The following is a 13,492-nucleotide window of genomic DNA, read 5'->3' as shown; positions in this document are numbered from 1 at the left end:
CGGCGGAGGGACAGCGGTGGGAGCCATTGGCAGCAGTTGGCGGCACTTGACGGCAGCGCGGGCGTGGCGGGGTTTTGTGGGGGCACTGACGGGGGTCGGGCGGGGAGGGGCAGAGTGGGGCTCGACCAATGGGAGCGGAGCGAGCTGAGGAGTGGCGGCGGCCTTGGCCAATGGGAGGCTGCGGTCGCCGTGGCGGGGCGGGCCCGGCGGGGCAGACGGGAGGCGCGGCGACGGTGTCTGACGCGAGCCGGAGGAGGCAGTGGGAGGTGGTGGCGGCGGCGGCGCGGGCGCCTGAGGAGGAGGTGGAGGAGGAGGAGAAGCGGGTGAGGGGCGGCGCGGGGCCCGACCTCTGAGCACCCTCTCGGCCCCCGCCCCGCGCCGCCTTGGCTCCTGGTCGCCCCCAGCCCCGACTGCCCCCCGCCCCACCCTGCCCCTCCTCGTGTCCAGGCGCCTAAGTCTTCTGGCTCTTCGCGAGCCTCAGGCTCTCTCGGCGCTCAGCCCCTTCCCTGTGCTTCCTCACCCAGGCCTCTCGCCGCTCCCCGGCCTTCCTCAGCTCGCCCTCTGACTCTCCCCTCCCCTCCCCGGACCTCATTGCCTGCCCAGGCCCCTGTGCGCTTCCCCCACTCCTCTCCCTGGACCCTCACTGCCCGCCCAGGCCCCTGTCCGCTTCCCCCAATGCCCTCCAGACTTCAGGCCCTTCCCCTGCACCCTCACTGCCCGCCCAGGCCGCTGTCCGCTTCCCCCACTGCCCCCCGGACCTCAGGCCCTTCTCCTGCACCGTCACTGCCCGCTCAGGCCCCTTTGCGCTTCCCCCACTCCTCTCCCTGGACCCTCACTGCCCGCCCAGGCCCCTGTCTCCCCCTGCTCCTCTCCCTGGACCCTCACTGCCCACCCAGACCCCTGTCTGCTTCCCCCAGTGCCCTCCGGACCTCAGGCCCTTCCCCTGCACCTTCACTGCCCGCCCAGGCTGCTGTCCGCTTCCCCCACTGCCCCCCCGACCTCAGGCCCCTCCCCTGCACTGTCACTGCCCGCCCAGCCCCCTTTGCGCTTCCCCCACTCCTCTCCCTGGACCCTCACTGCCCACCCAGGCCCCAGTCTGCTTCCCCCACTCCTCTTCCTGGACCCTCATTGCCTACGCAGGCCTCTGTCTACTTCCCTCACTCCCCTTCCTGGACCTCAGGCCCTTCCCCTGGACCCTCACTCCCCACCCAGGCCCCTGTCCGCTTCCCCCATTGCCCGCCAGACCTCAGGCCCTTCCCCTGGACCCTCACTGCCCATCCAGGCCCCTGTCCGCTTCCCCCACTGCCCCCACACCTCAGGCCCTTCCCCTGGACCCTCTCTGCCCACCCAGGCCCCTGTCCACTTCTCCCACTGCCCCCCAGACCTCCGGCCATTCCCTTGGACCCTCACTGCCCACCCAGGCTCCTGTTTGCTTCCCTACTTCCTCCCTGGACCTCAGGTCCTTCCCCTGGACCCACACTACCCACCCAAGCCCCTGTCTCCTTCCCCCACTCCTATTGCTGCACCCTCACTGCCCACCCAGTCCCTCCCTGGACCCCAGACTCTCTCCTCCGGCTTTCCTGTGCTCCTCCCTGGATCCCCAGAACTACTTCTGTCCCTCTCTGCTTCTCCAAGCCCTGTTCTGGATCCCTAGGCCCACTTCCACCTTCTCAGGACCCTCCGTGGACCCCAGGTCTCCCCTCTCGCCTGCCTGGGCTCCCTCCAGGACTCCCAAGCTTTCCTGGAGCCCTGTCTCCCCCAGCGCCTCTGTGGACACCAGGTCTCCCATGGCCTGCCTGGGCTCCCTCCAGGACCCCCAAGCCTTCCTGCAGCCCTCTCTGTCTCCCCGGGCCGGCCCCAGGTCCCTCTGTGAGGTCCCTGTGTTTTGTTTTTACCCACATGGCCCCCTGCAGCTTCCGCTCTGTCCCAGGGCCCTCCCGCAGCGCCCCTCTTTATTTATCCCCAGCCTTCCTGTCTTTTAGACCCCCTTTCTCAGCCACTCTAGCTCCTGACTTCTCTTTAGTCCCCCTTCCTTGCTGTCCTCTGTGGACTCTGTGAAGCACCGTGGTGTGGGTGCCCAGCAGGCCCCCCGCTCTCAGGGTTAGGGGTCTTGTTTTGTTCCGTTTTGCCAATCCCCTTCTTTCTCCTCTTTTTATGGACCTGTTCTGCCTCTCCATACCCTTCTTTTTCTCTCCCCCCTCCCCCGCTTTGTCCTCCAGCCCCCCCTGGCCCCTGGAATCCTTGGAGAGGGAGCAGGTGCCGGGATCCCTCCTCAGCTCTCCCTCCCCTCACCCCCCTCCAGGCTGCCTGGGGCTTCACCCAGAGCCTCCCTAGACTCCCTCCCGAGGGCTGATGGGGGGTGGGGTGGAGGCCGAGGCCGAGCCTGGAGAGAGTAGGGGTGGGCAGAGGAACCGTCAGTCCTGACGGGGCGGGAAGCCTTGGCTTTTTCCTTGGTGAGGGCCAGAGGTGGAGCTGGGTCCCCCCTGACTCCCACCTCTTGCAGCGCTAAGCCTTTAGGGTTATCCGAGACTGCCAATTAATCAGCCTTCCTGGGGCCAGTAGGGATGCGTGTGTGTGGGGGTGTGGTGTAGGGGTGTGAGGGAATCTGCGTGTGTGAGTGTGTGTGCACGTGGGGGGGTCATGTGGTGGGGGATTTGAGGAGATGGAGATACTAATGATGGAGACTAGATTTCTTTGGGGGCTCCCCCGCTGTCAGAAGTACCTGTTGCATGTCGCCTTCACTGAGAGCCCGTGAAGTCAGCATTGCTATTCTCCCTGACGTGTAGATGAGGAGACGGAAGGGCTTGCCAGAGTCCCGCACAGCTTATAAGTGGCCCGGAGCAAGCGCCCGCCGGGGGTGCCGCCCCTGCCCCTGCTTTGCCCCCTCCACTCGGCCAGAGGCAGCATGGTCCATGGGGCAGCATGGGGCCCGACAGAGTGACAGCCAGAGAACTGTGTGAGAATGACGACCTGGCCACCAGCCTCGTCCTGGACCCCTACCTCGGCTTCCGCACCCACAAGATGAACGTCAGGTGAGGCGGCCTGGGGAGAGGGCTGGGGGATCCCTTGCTTCCACCGCCACCCCTCAGCCCCGTCCTCCCCTCAGCTCCTAGTGGGGGTGGGGGCGGGGCCCGGGAGGGCCCGAGGGAATAGGCCAAGGTCCCGGGACCCAGGCATGCCCTCTCCCCCAGCCCCGTGCCCCCCCTGCGGCGACAGCACCACCTGCGCTCGGCGCTGGAGGCCTTCCTGAGGCAGCGGGACCTGGAGGCTGCGTACCGGGCCCTGACGCTGGGAGGCTGGATGGCCCACTACTTCCAGAGCCGGGGCCCACGGCAGGAGGCTGCCCTCAAGACCCACGTGAGGGCGCCCTTCCTTCCCCGCCCTCGCCCGCGTGTTCTCCTGTCACCTCAGCCTGTCCCAGGTCCTTCTCCCTGTGGGGCAGACTCTCCGGAGCCCTGGGCTCCATGCCCCTCAGCACAGCCCCCTGGGACTCCCTGACTTCCTAGCCGTTGGGACCATCTGAGGCGAGGCTCAGAGAATCCTGGGAGAGGAGAGTTGGGGGCCCTCTGAGATGGAGTCCAGCCTCTTCACTTGACAGATGATGAAGCTGAGGCCCAGAGGGGAAGTGAGTTCCTTGAGACCACACAGCGAGTCAGTGGCAGAGCAGGACTAGCACCCAGGAGAGAGGGCGGAGGACGACCCTGCCCCACCTCCTTACCCCACCCACCGCTCACCTCCCCCAGATCTATCGCTACCTCCGCGCCTTCCTGCCTGAAAGCGGCTTTACCATCCTGCCCTGTACCCGCTATTCCATGGAGACAAACGGGGCCAAGATTGTGTCTACCCGAGCTTGGTAAGAGGGCAGAACTCGCAGCCAAGGGCCCCACGCCTGATGGGAGGCACCCCTCCCCAGGGGCTGCTGGCAGAGGAGACCCCTGTCCCTTCTGGAGGAGATGGGGGCGTCACTGAGGGGACAAGGAGGAAACCTCTGGTGGCGTCAAGGCCACGAAGATGCCAGAGTTCAGGAGGTTTCCTGCAGAGAGGAAGGAGTCGAGGCCTGGTTCTGAAGACCCTCCTCACCCACTGTAGCCCTGCTAGGGGATGCGACCCTAGAGTTCCCGGGGCTGCCGGGAAGGACTGACCTTGTGCCCACGACCGTGCAGGCCTGTCTTCATCCCGACTGAGCCCCTGCCAGTCTGGGTGCTGCTGGGTGCGGGACAGGGCAGAGAGCAAGATGGCCCTGCCAGCCACTCAGTGTAGCAGGAGGGCAGGGGATAGCCGAGTAAACACGCAGGTACTGACCGCAGCTGCTCAGGGCTTCAGGAGCTGGCTGGGGAACTTTGCGAGTGTTCTCGGGAGCCAGACCTCAGCTGGGATCCGAAGGATGAGCTGGGGGGTCTGGTGAGGTGAGGGGATGAGGACGGGGCTGCAGGAGGCGCAAGGCAGCGGGGAGTTGGGGCTGGAGGAGCTGAGGGCCTGCTGCCGTGGCTGGAGTGGGTCAGTCCCCCGGGCAGGTGTACAGGCCGTGGTGAGTGGATTTGCGAGACTTCGGAGGCGGACGGCGATGGCCTGCGGGAGTCCCAGGTGCCTCCTAGATGAGAAGCATCTGTCCCTGGCTAGGGTGGTTGGGAAGGTGCTGCTTCTAGAGCTGTGGCCTGGCCTCTTGGCAGGAAGAAGAATGAGAAGCTGGAGCTGCTGGTGGGCTGCATCGCGGAGCTGCGGGAGGCCGACGAGGGGCTGCTGAGGGCCGGCGAGAACGACTTCAGCATCATGTACTCGACCCGCAAGCGCAGCGCCCAGCTGTGGCTTGGCCCTGCCGCCTTCATCAACCACGGTGGGGGCCGTGGCGGGGGCAGGGCCGGCGGGGAGGGGGGCACCCCGCCCTCTCCCTCTCCCTCCACTCACCCAGTCTCTTCTCTCCCTGGCCCCGGCTGGCTCCAGACTGCAAACCCAACTGCAAGGTGAGACCTGGGGACCCCCAGGAGTGGGCACGTGGGAGATGAGGTGGCCCGGGGGAGGGGCCTTCTGGTCAGTGAATAGCAGGAAACTGTCCTGCGTCTCCCCACCTGACAAAGCACTCACTCACCCTGGCTGCCCGTTTGCTGAAGCAGGTGTTTGTGCCTGTGGCCCTTGGAGAGGGGAGGGAGGAAAGGGCTCTGGCTAGAGGCACACTGGAACCCGGGTGGCCACCTGGTGGCAGCGTTCTTCCCTCTCTGAATCTGAGCTGGGGGCTGGGCCCATTTGAGTGGGGCGTGTGGTGATGGGAAGACAGAAAGAGCCCACTGCCGGCAGCTGTGATAGCAGGAGGCAGAGCATTTGAGTGGCAGGAACCTGCCCATGCATGCCACCTGGGCTGAGCCCAGAGAGAGCCCTGGAGGCCGGCTTCCAGGCAGAGGGAGCAAGGCGGAGGAGAGGCCAGGTGCACTGCTGGTCCTGTGTGGAGGAGCAGGGAGCGCGTGGGAGCCAAGGAATGGAGGGGAGGTAGCCCCGGAAGGCCTTGGGTGCACACCCTGCCAAGCGTGGGCCTCGTCCAGCTGTTTTTGGGAGCCCTGAGGTGTGACAAGGGGGTCCGGAGCTCAGACCCTGGAGTTAGAACTGGGTTTAGGTCCTGGCTCTGCCGCCCTTGGCCCTGGTTTCTCGTCTCAGATGGGAAGCGGTGAGGACTTGCCTCCCGGGACAGCTTGAAGGTTAGGTGCACAGTGCACACCGGCGTTGGTCAGCATTCCTGGGACTCTGCAGAGCTGTTACGTGGATTTCGGGGGATAAGGTGTGGCCCTGGCCTGGCCCCGCGTGCAGACACTGGGTGAGACAGGAAACCAGGCAGGGCTCCGTGAGAGGCTGTGACCAGGCGTGTGCTGGTCGCCTTGGGGCACAGGAGCCAGTTGTCTAGCGGGGCAGCCCTGGGAGGCCGCATAGGAGTGACGCCATAGGCAGGCGTGGAAGGAGGAGTAGGATTTTCCTAGGTGTTGCAGGAAAATGGGGGCACAGCAGGACATCCCAGACAGGGCACATGGCGCTGGAGGGCCAGGAGGCGGGACAGGCACCGCGACTCCTGTCTCCTGTGACTCCCGCCTTGGGTGCCGTGAGTGAGCTTGCGTCTGTCCCACGGAAGTTTCCACCGGGTGAATAATGGGGGCTTGGTTTTTAGATGGCTCTGGCAGCTGGTGCGGAGGAGGCTGGCAGGAGGGAGCGGGACTGGAGGCAGGGCGGCCACGAAGAGGCTGGTTTATAACCTAGTGTGTAACGAGCGAGAGGTGACAAGGGGCTGGCTCCAGAAAGGGTCTTGGGGACAGAGGACAAAGACGTAAGACACTGCATGCTTGAGAGCTGCTGCCCTGTTGGCCTGGGGTCAGGCGGGTGGGGGGCAAGGCCCACTCCCAGGCGCGTGTCAGGCTAGAGTGGACAGCCAGATGGATGGAGGTCATGCCCCTCCCAGGCGGGGAACGCGGCTGGAGCAGGCGGGTGTGAGGGGCCCGTGGGGCAGTGATCCCGGACTGGGGCTGCGGAGTGGACATGGGCCTCCAGGAAGGGGGGTGGCCCGAGGGTAGCAGGGAGTGGGGGAGTGGGTTAGGATGTGTCAGAGGGGGTGGAACTTGGCCGAAGAAGCTGGAGGGAGAGTGCAGGAGGGAGCGGTCACTGTGCACTGCCAGGGTTGGCTTAGGTCACCGTCCTGCAGGGAGGGGTGGGAATCAGCCAGTGGGCGGGTGGTCGGGGGGGTGCTGTTCAGAGGATAGGAGGCTGCCTCCAAATGGCTCTCCCCGGGAGCGGGGTGGGGGCCCCCCAGGACAGGCTCTGAGCAGCCCAGCCTCCAGTTTGTGCCCGCAGATGGGAACGCGGCCTGCGTGAAGGTGCTCCGGGACATCGAGCCGGGCGACGAAGTGACCTGCTTCTACGGCGATGGCTTCTTCGGTGAAAAGAACGAGCACTGTGAATGCTACACCTGCGAGAGGTGTGGGCGGGAGAGGGAGGTGGAGTCTGCCGCCGGAACCGGAAATGCCTCCTGGGCCCATTCCTTCTTTCCTCCTGTCTCCCGCCCACCCCAGGAAAGGCGAAGGGGCTTTCCGACTGCGGCCCCGGGAGCCCGCGCCTCCGCGGCCCCTGGACAAGTATGAGCTCCGGGAGACCAGGCGGCGGCTGCAGCAAGGCCTGGACGGCAGTGTCCGGCAGGGCCTGCTGGGGCCGCGGGCCTGCGCCCACCTCTCCCCGCTGCGCCGGGACCCGTTCTGCGGTGAGCGTGGGGACCCAGTGCTGTCAGCTGCTCCCCCGTCCCTAGCCCCTTCTCTGCCCTCCCCCCTCGGACCCCCTGACAGGGTCTCAATTTTGGCCACCACTCTGCACCAGTCGCCTTTGAAGAGCGCGGGGCCGAGCAGGAGCTGTCCCCGTTCCAGAGGCCCTGCTGATGCGGCCCCCTTGCTCCTCCACAGCTGCCTGTCAGCCGCTGCGCTCCCTACCCCGTGGCGCCCGCCCTGATGCCGTGCCCCTCTGGCTCCAGTGGCTGCCTCAGCCCCAGCCCCGGGTGCGACCCCGAAGGCGCCGCCGCCCCCAGCCGCGGCGGCCCTCTGTGCCCCCCGTTCTCCGCGCTGCTCGCGTTTCCCTGCACCGGTGGGGAGGCTGCGGCCCCCGCTGTTGCCTCCGGGCGGAAGCCCTGGTGGCCCTGGGCCCGGCCCCTCGCGCCCGCTGGGCCCCCCAGCAGGACTGGCACTGGGCCCGGCGCTATGGGCTGCCTTATGTGGTGCGCGTGGACCTGAGCCGCGTGGTCCCGGCCCCACCTGCTGCTGCTGCCCCCGCCCCTGCACGGACCCCAGGCCCTGTCCCGGTCCCCAAGCAGGCCCTCACCTTTGCGCCCTTCTCCCCACCCAAGCGCCTGCGGCTGGTGGTCAGCCACGGCTCCATCAACCTGGATGTCCGTGGTGACAGGCTGTGATGGGCTGGACAGGGAGGTCTGGGCTGGGAGAGGCAGGGGTCCCTCCTAGTCCCTACCAGCCCTGAGTTCTTGGGGACTCATCTCCAGAAGGAGCTCTTGGGCGTCTGGGAGGGAGCTGACCCATGACCCCAGCACAGCTCTGATCTGGGGACAGGGTTGGTTTGGACACTCCCAGGGGTCTGACCCCTGACCCTTTGTGACTGCTGACCCCTGAGCCGTCCCCACCCTGGCAGGGAGCCCTGGCCATTGCTGCCCTCCCGCCCTAGCCCCAGCCTCCGGACTGAAGGAGCCGCTCCCCTCCCCACCCGTCTTCTCCTGCCCTGGGAGCAAAGCCATAAGGGGTGGGGGCCTCCCCATGGCGTCTCCCCAGAAGCCCTGGCCTCGGGAGGAGGGAGACCTGGTGGGGTGGCGCTCCCTAGGGACTGCCTCTCGGAGGGGAGTGAGTCTGCTGTCAGCTCTGCAGCTGTCTGAGGCAGGGACGGGGTGGGGGTGTCCGGGGCGTGTCCTCACACGCCTGTGGATCTCAGGGAGGCCGGGTGTGACCTCATCTTTCTCATGGTGCTATCCCTGGTGCTACTGGGGTGGGGGCCTCCCCTCCCCACACCAGAACAGGGGATGTTGGGGGATTGGAAGCACTTGAACTTTTTATTTTATTTTATTAAAATGTTGTTATAAGCAGCACTCTTAGAAGCTTTTCAGTTTGATTTACGTTTTGAAGGGCTGTCAGGTGAGACCCTCAGCCTTGTGGTGGAGACCAGACCCAGGGGAGGCGGCCCAGGCTTTGGGCCCTGAGAGCCTTGGGAGGGTGAAGGGGCACTAGACAGCACAGCGGGTACGAAGGCAAGAGTCACGTCACCAAGCACACGATGCTTATAAAGAGTGCGTTCTGACCCATCCTGTTGCGTGGGAGGGGATTCTCCCCCGTTTTCAGATGAGGTAACAAGTCCAGCAAGCAGAGTGACTTGCCTGATGTCACACGAGGTCACACGAAGCTCGATGGCCCTTCTCTGATGTCAGACATCCCTCCCACAGCTCAACCAGGAGGGGAGAGGTGGGCAGGATGGCGCCTGGAAGGCATGGGGGCTGCCCAGGCTGCAGGGTGTGGGGGCACGTGGCTTTCTGGCACCAGGCTGGCAAGCCGTCCTCGTCTGTGTCATGTTGGTGGCCTGGCTCTGTGAGACCAACGTAATGAATCTTCTCTAGTTTCTTCAGGTCTGGTTCAGTGTCTTGATCTTGCCATTGCCTCGTACTTCTCGCCTCAACCCCAAAGCCCCCAGTTTACAGAAGGAAATACTAATAGCTAACAGAGTGCTTCCTGGTACCAGGCACCCCACAAGCATCTTGCAGACAATTTTTCTGGTTCATGGAGGCCTCCAGGCCCTTTCACACAAACTTCTGAGGCTCGGGTGCAGGCTCCAGGCCCCTGGTTGTCTCCTCCGTGTTGGCTGGCTTCGGGAAAGGTTATCCTGGGGGTTGACGAGGCCTGTGCAGGAGAGACCCGAGGAGAGGGCATGAACAGGCAGGGAGAGGCGGCAGGAAGGCCGGGTGGGCTGAAGGGATGGCCCAGGAAGGGGCACTTCCACAGTGGGCCTGGGGCTGGGCACCATTCAGGACAGGTAAGGTTTTTGCTTCAGAATTTGTTTCGTTCAATTGTAGCCTGTTTCATTCCTTTCCACGATGAGAAAATGTGACTGGCTGCCATGCAAACCCTCCTGAACCCTGTAGGTTCCCACCCTTATGTTGAAAATAAGGAGAGCAGGGCCCCCAGGTCAGCGATCGGCGAGAGGAGGATGGGGAGAGATGGTGACATGCAGTCAGGAAAGAACTTGTCCCTCTACACAGGCTGAGAGTCAGGTGCCATCACCATGGCTTCTAGGCAAAGGTGACAGCGGAGCAGGGATTCTTAGCCTGGATGGACACTGGGGGTCCCAAGAACTTCCTGAAACCCTATTTTAAATGTCATAACTGCACATTCACATGCATGTTCTTCTGCGGAGAGAGGATTTAGAGCCTTTCTCTGATTCTCAAAAGTGTCTGGATCCCGAAAAACAGATTTGAAACTGGCGATTACGGTATCACCCTCGGCCTCACTGCCATCTGAGCCAGCTGACTGTGTTGTGGGATGAACAGCAGCCTCCCTGGCCTCCGCCTACTAGATGCCAGTAGTGCCACCTCAGTTGTGACAAAAATGGACATTCCCAAGTGTCCCCCCAGGGGCCAGAGCCAGCCCCCAGTTGAGAAGCGCTGGGCCAGGGTGGCAGGGAGGGCAGACTCCAGGACAGTGGTGTGAGCTGACGCCAACCGCACGTCCTGTGCACGCTGGCGTCCGTCTTCATGACCGCGCCACCGGGAGCCCCACTTTACAAACAGCCCGGTAAGGGAGGTGTGGCTGCCTGAGGTCTCACAGCTGGGGCCGGGGCAGAACCCCCCTGCTGCCGGGTTTCTGCCTCCACCACTGGGTAGATGGAGCCCCGAGACGATACGGAGGTGCGAGGAGAAGGTGTTGAGTCCAGTGAGCTGACAGGACCTGGGGACGTGGGGCGTCTTGGCATCGTGAGCTCGCCTTTGTGGCTCAAGCCAAGGGGAGGGGTGTGTCCGAAGGTCAGCAGGGCCTGAGAACCCCGTTGTACACGTGGGGGCCAGAACAAGGGCATGGGGACCGTGGCTGGGAGGCAAAGGAGAGAGGGAGCTGAAGGAACCTGCTTGGGGCCTGAGCCTCAGGGAGCCGGTGCTCCTGCACCTTCCCCACAGCCGGCTCAGTTCCTCTTGGTGGCTGGGACAGCCGTGGAGCCCGGAGTGCCGTCCGGGACCTGGACCCCATTTCTCCCCTGGGGGGCGCTCCCTGACCCTTTTACACTGCGCACAGATTCAGCCAGCCGCCTCCAGGACCCTGTGACAGGGTTGGTTATCCTGGGACTGCTGATCCAGGAGGGGAGCCGGCCATTGGTCACTCCCACTGTCCAGTGCGGTATTAGGCACCAGAATTGGGCAACACGCTGATTCTGAGGGCCTCAAATTGTTTATATAGACAGAGACCCCACGTGTCTAGCTGGGCTAAACAACATTCAGCTTGTGACTCAGGCGTCATCCTCCCCACAGCCCTGTGAAGTGTAACTATCACTCTCACCATATTTTAGATGAAAAGACCACGGTGTGGAGGGCTCAGGGAATTTGTCTGGGGCTGCATGGCTGGTAAGGGGCAGGGCCGGGACCCATTCTCAGAGCTCAGCCAGGCTCTGAGACCTTCAGGATGGGAAAGAGGCAGACCCCAGAGAGAGGAGGCTGGCACTGCACCCACTGGGAACCAAGGGACAGCGAGCTGGTCAGCAGTGGCTCCCATGTGGTGGTGGGGGGTGGGGAGGAGAGGGAGAGCAGGGGTCTCCAGGGTTCACGGGGCAAAGGGCGAAGGGCAGTGGAGCAGTTCTGTGATCGAGAAGCCTGTGCCTGTCTGTAGACAGGGAGGAAGGAGCTGGTCCTGAGGCAGGGGCTGCAGAGGAGGGCAAGAGGATAAGAGACGGTTGAGGTGGAGGGCATGGGACTGGAGGAGGAGGAGGAGGGGGAGGAGGCGAGGAGAGCAGGGATGCAGGTTGTGGGGCGGGATGGGGTTAGTTTCCTCTGACCCGGGAGGCTGCCGCGGGACGGACGGTGAGGCTGGCGCCGGGGGTTTTCAGGACGTCGGCAGGCCAAGCTGGCCGAGGAGCCGGAGTTTGGGGCCAGGGGGTTTGCGGTGGTGTTGGTCCAGCCGACTGGAGGTGAGGCAGGTCTGGCCTAGCCCAGGGCTCAGGCATCCAGAGGGCAGTGGTGGCCGCAACGGAGACCAGGAGTGTAAGAATGTTCCAGAAGTGGTCGAGGGATGATGGCGGGGAGGATCCCGGGCCCAAGAGGGAAAGGAGGAGGAGGGCTGGGAGGCACTGCTGGCCAATAGGCTGAGAAGGCACTCCAGGCACTGGCGCCCTGGTGGTGTCCAGGGGCTGGCCGCAGCAGCACTGGCGTCAGGCCCTGTGCTCGGACGCTACCTGGGTGACCTCACCTCAGCCCCGTTCTGTGACTCAGAGAGCCACCTTGCCCACGTGGCACCACAGCTTTCCTCCCTTCCTGCAGCAGTGCCTCTGCGCAGGCCAGGCTCCAGGGAGGTGGCGTGACGACCTTCCAGGTCTGTCTGGCTGAGTGAACACCCTGCGCCCTCACTCACCCTCCTGCGTCTCAGGTTGTGGTCCAAGACAGGGAGCTGGGAGCACGGTCTCGGGGTGGGGCCATCCTGGGAGATGGCACGACTGGGGTGTGCCCCGGGGGGGGGTGATGAGGGCAGTGTGGAGGGATGGGTGGTGTGGGAGGGAGCCAGTCCTCCTCTGAGCTCGACCAGCCCCTCCCATCATGCTGCCTCTCCTGATAACAGGACTCGGAACCATCTCGGCTTATAGCTGGGGAAACTAGGTGCACACAGGTCGAGAGGCTTGTCGTGATTAGTAATAGCCACTTTTGAACCCCGGGGTTGAATGGGGCCCTGTGAGACTGTTTCAGGCAGAGTCTGGAGATCCATGCTGCCCCAGGAGGCCCACAGCTTCAGGTAGAAACCGTGGAATGCAATCCTCCCCAGGCCCAGGTCTCACACCCGTCTGGGGCAGGACCAGGTTAACCCCCCGGGGCTCTGCACTCTTGTCTAGGTCACTCCTTGGCCTGGGGGCGGGGGGTGCTTGCCAGATGGCAGGAGAGGTGACATTTTGAGGGGCATCTGGAATCAGAACGGATCTCAGCATTGTCACCTCTGAGTCTGGCTGAGGGCAGGCCCAGCGCCCCATAGAGGCAGGAGCAAAGAAGAATTCCGACGGAAGCTCTGAGCGTCCTGGAGGAGCTCACAGTCAGGAAGGGGTTGGCAGGAGAAACTGAAGTGACACGTGTCTGGGGAGGGGCCAGCCCCATTTCTTTACAGAACGGAGGAGAAGGCAGCTCCTGGCTGTGGACCGGGTGCCAGATGTGAGGAGTGCAGGGACCCTGTTGGGAGGGGCTCACAAGATGGAGACGGATGTAGTGGGAGGGAAATGGAGGGAAACGGAGTCAGATAGGAGCAAGGGAGTGATGGGGAGTGGTGGAGAACCGGGAAAGGGACCAGAGCAGGGGAGGGAGGGGTGGGGTCCACGCTGGGTGGTACAATAAAGACCCCTCAGGACTTGGGATGGACTGGGTGGGAAGCCCGGGAGGAGGCTGAGGAGGTGGTCCAGGAGGGGAAGAAGATCCTGAGGGAGGAGGTAGAGGGAAGACTTAGGTGATAAGTAGGTGTGGGGTTGACAGCAGGAGCGTTCTGGAGCCATCCCGGTGGGCAAGTATTGGGACCTGGGAGAGCCAAAGGGGACCCTGGGCTGGCGGCTGCTGCCTGCTGGATGTTGGGGAGGGTCGGGAGGGGCTCGGCTTGCTCTTACCCTGGAGATCTGACCGTCCTCCCTCCATACCAGCCCTGATGGAACACAGTCCTCCCCCGCCCCTCCCGCATCATCAGAACCAGTAGCGTCAGCTGCAGGGCACAGACGCAGGAAGGCCCTCCCCGTGCCCCCACGCATCACTGGCCAGACG

At 64.2% G+C, this 13,492-nt stretch overlaps 1 protein-coding gene across 7 annotated transcripts; it reads left to right on the top strand.

The window, feature by feature from the left end:
* Window positions 1-237: 237 nt before the first annotated feature.
* On the top strand, window positions 238-8,605 carry KMT5C (lysine methyltransferase 5C). 7 transcript variants are annotated; one of them, XM_087421094.1, is made up of 9 exons: window positions 238-302; window positions 2,787-3,032; window positions 3,192-3,357; window positions 3,744-3,853; window positions 4,671-4,834; window positions 4,942-4,961; window positions 6,813-6,949; window positions 7,044-7,228; window positions 7,425-8,605. In XM_087421094.1, the coding sequence occupies exons 2-9, from the start codon at window positions 2,923-2,925 to the stop codon at window positions 7,922-7,924; spliced, it is 1,392 nt and encodes a 463-aa protein (XP_087277220.1). In that variant the 5' UTR covers window positions 238-302; window positions 2,787-2,922; the 3' UTR covers window positions 7,925-8,605. The 7 variants fall into 7 exon arrangements, with proteins under 7 accessions (XP_087277220.1, XP_014649922.1, XP_087277224.1 ...); XM_014794436.2 differs by having other exon boundaries at window positions 247-323; XM_087421095.1 differs by lacking the exon at window positions 238-302 and adding an exon at window positions 2,439-2,453.
* The last annotated feature ends 4,887 nt before the right edge of the window (window positions 8,606-13,492 follow it).

This window comes from Ceratotherium simum, chromosome 33 (assembly GCF_057802395.1).
Source record: "Ceratotherium simum simum isolate JZ-2026a chromosome 33, ASM5780239v1, whole genome shotgun sequence".
Taxonomy (NCBI): Eukaryota; Metazoa; Chordata; class Mammalia; order Perissodactyla; family Rhinocerotidae; genus Ceratotherium; species Ceratotherium simum.
This window is presented reverse-complemented; position numbering and strand designations above follow the sequence as displayed.

Bases quoted from the DNA above. Each gene is read 5' to 3' on its own strand.
- KMT5C (XM_087421094.1), top strand. From the start codon at position 2,923: ATGGGGCCCGACAGAGTGACAGCCAGAGAACTGTGTGAGAATGACGAC. The intron at 3,358-3,743 runs GTGAGGGCGCCC...CACCTCCCCCAG, and splicing joins AGGCTGCCCTCAAGACCCAC to ATCTATCGCTACCTCCGCGC. The intron at 4,962-6,812 runs GTGAGACCTGGG...CCCAGCCTCCAG, and splicing joins ACTGCAAACCCAACTGCAAG to TTTGTGCCCGCAGATGGGAA.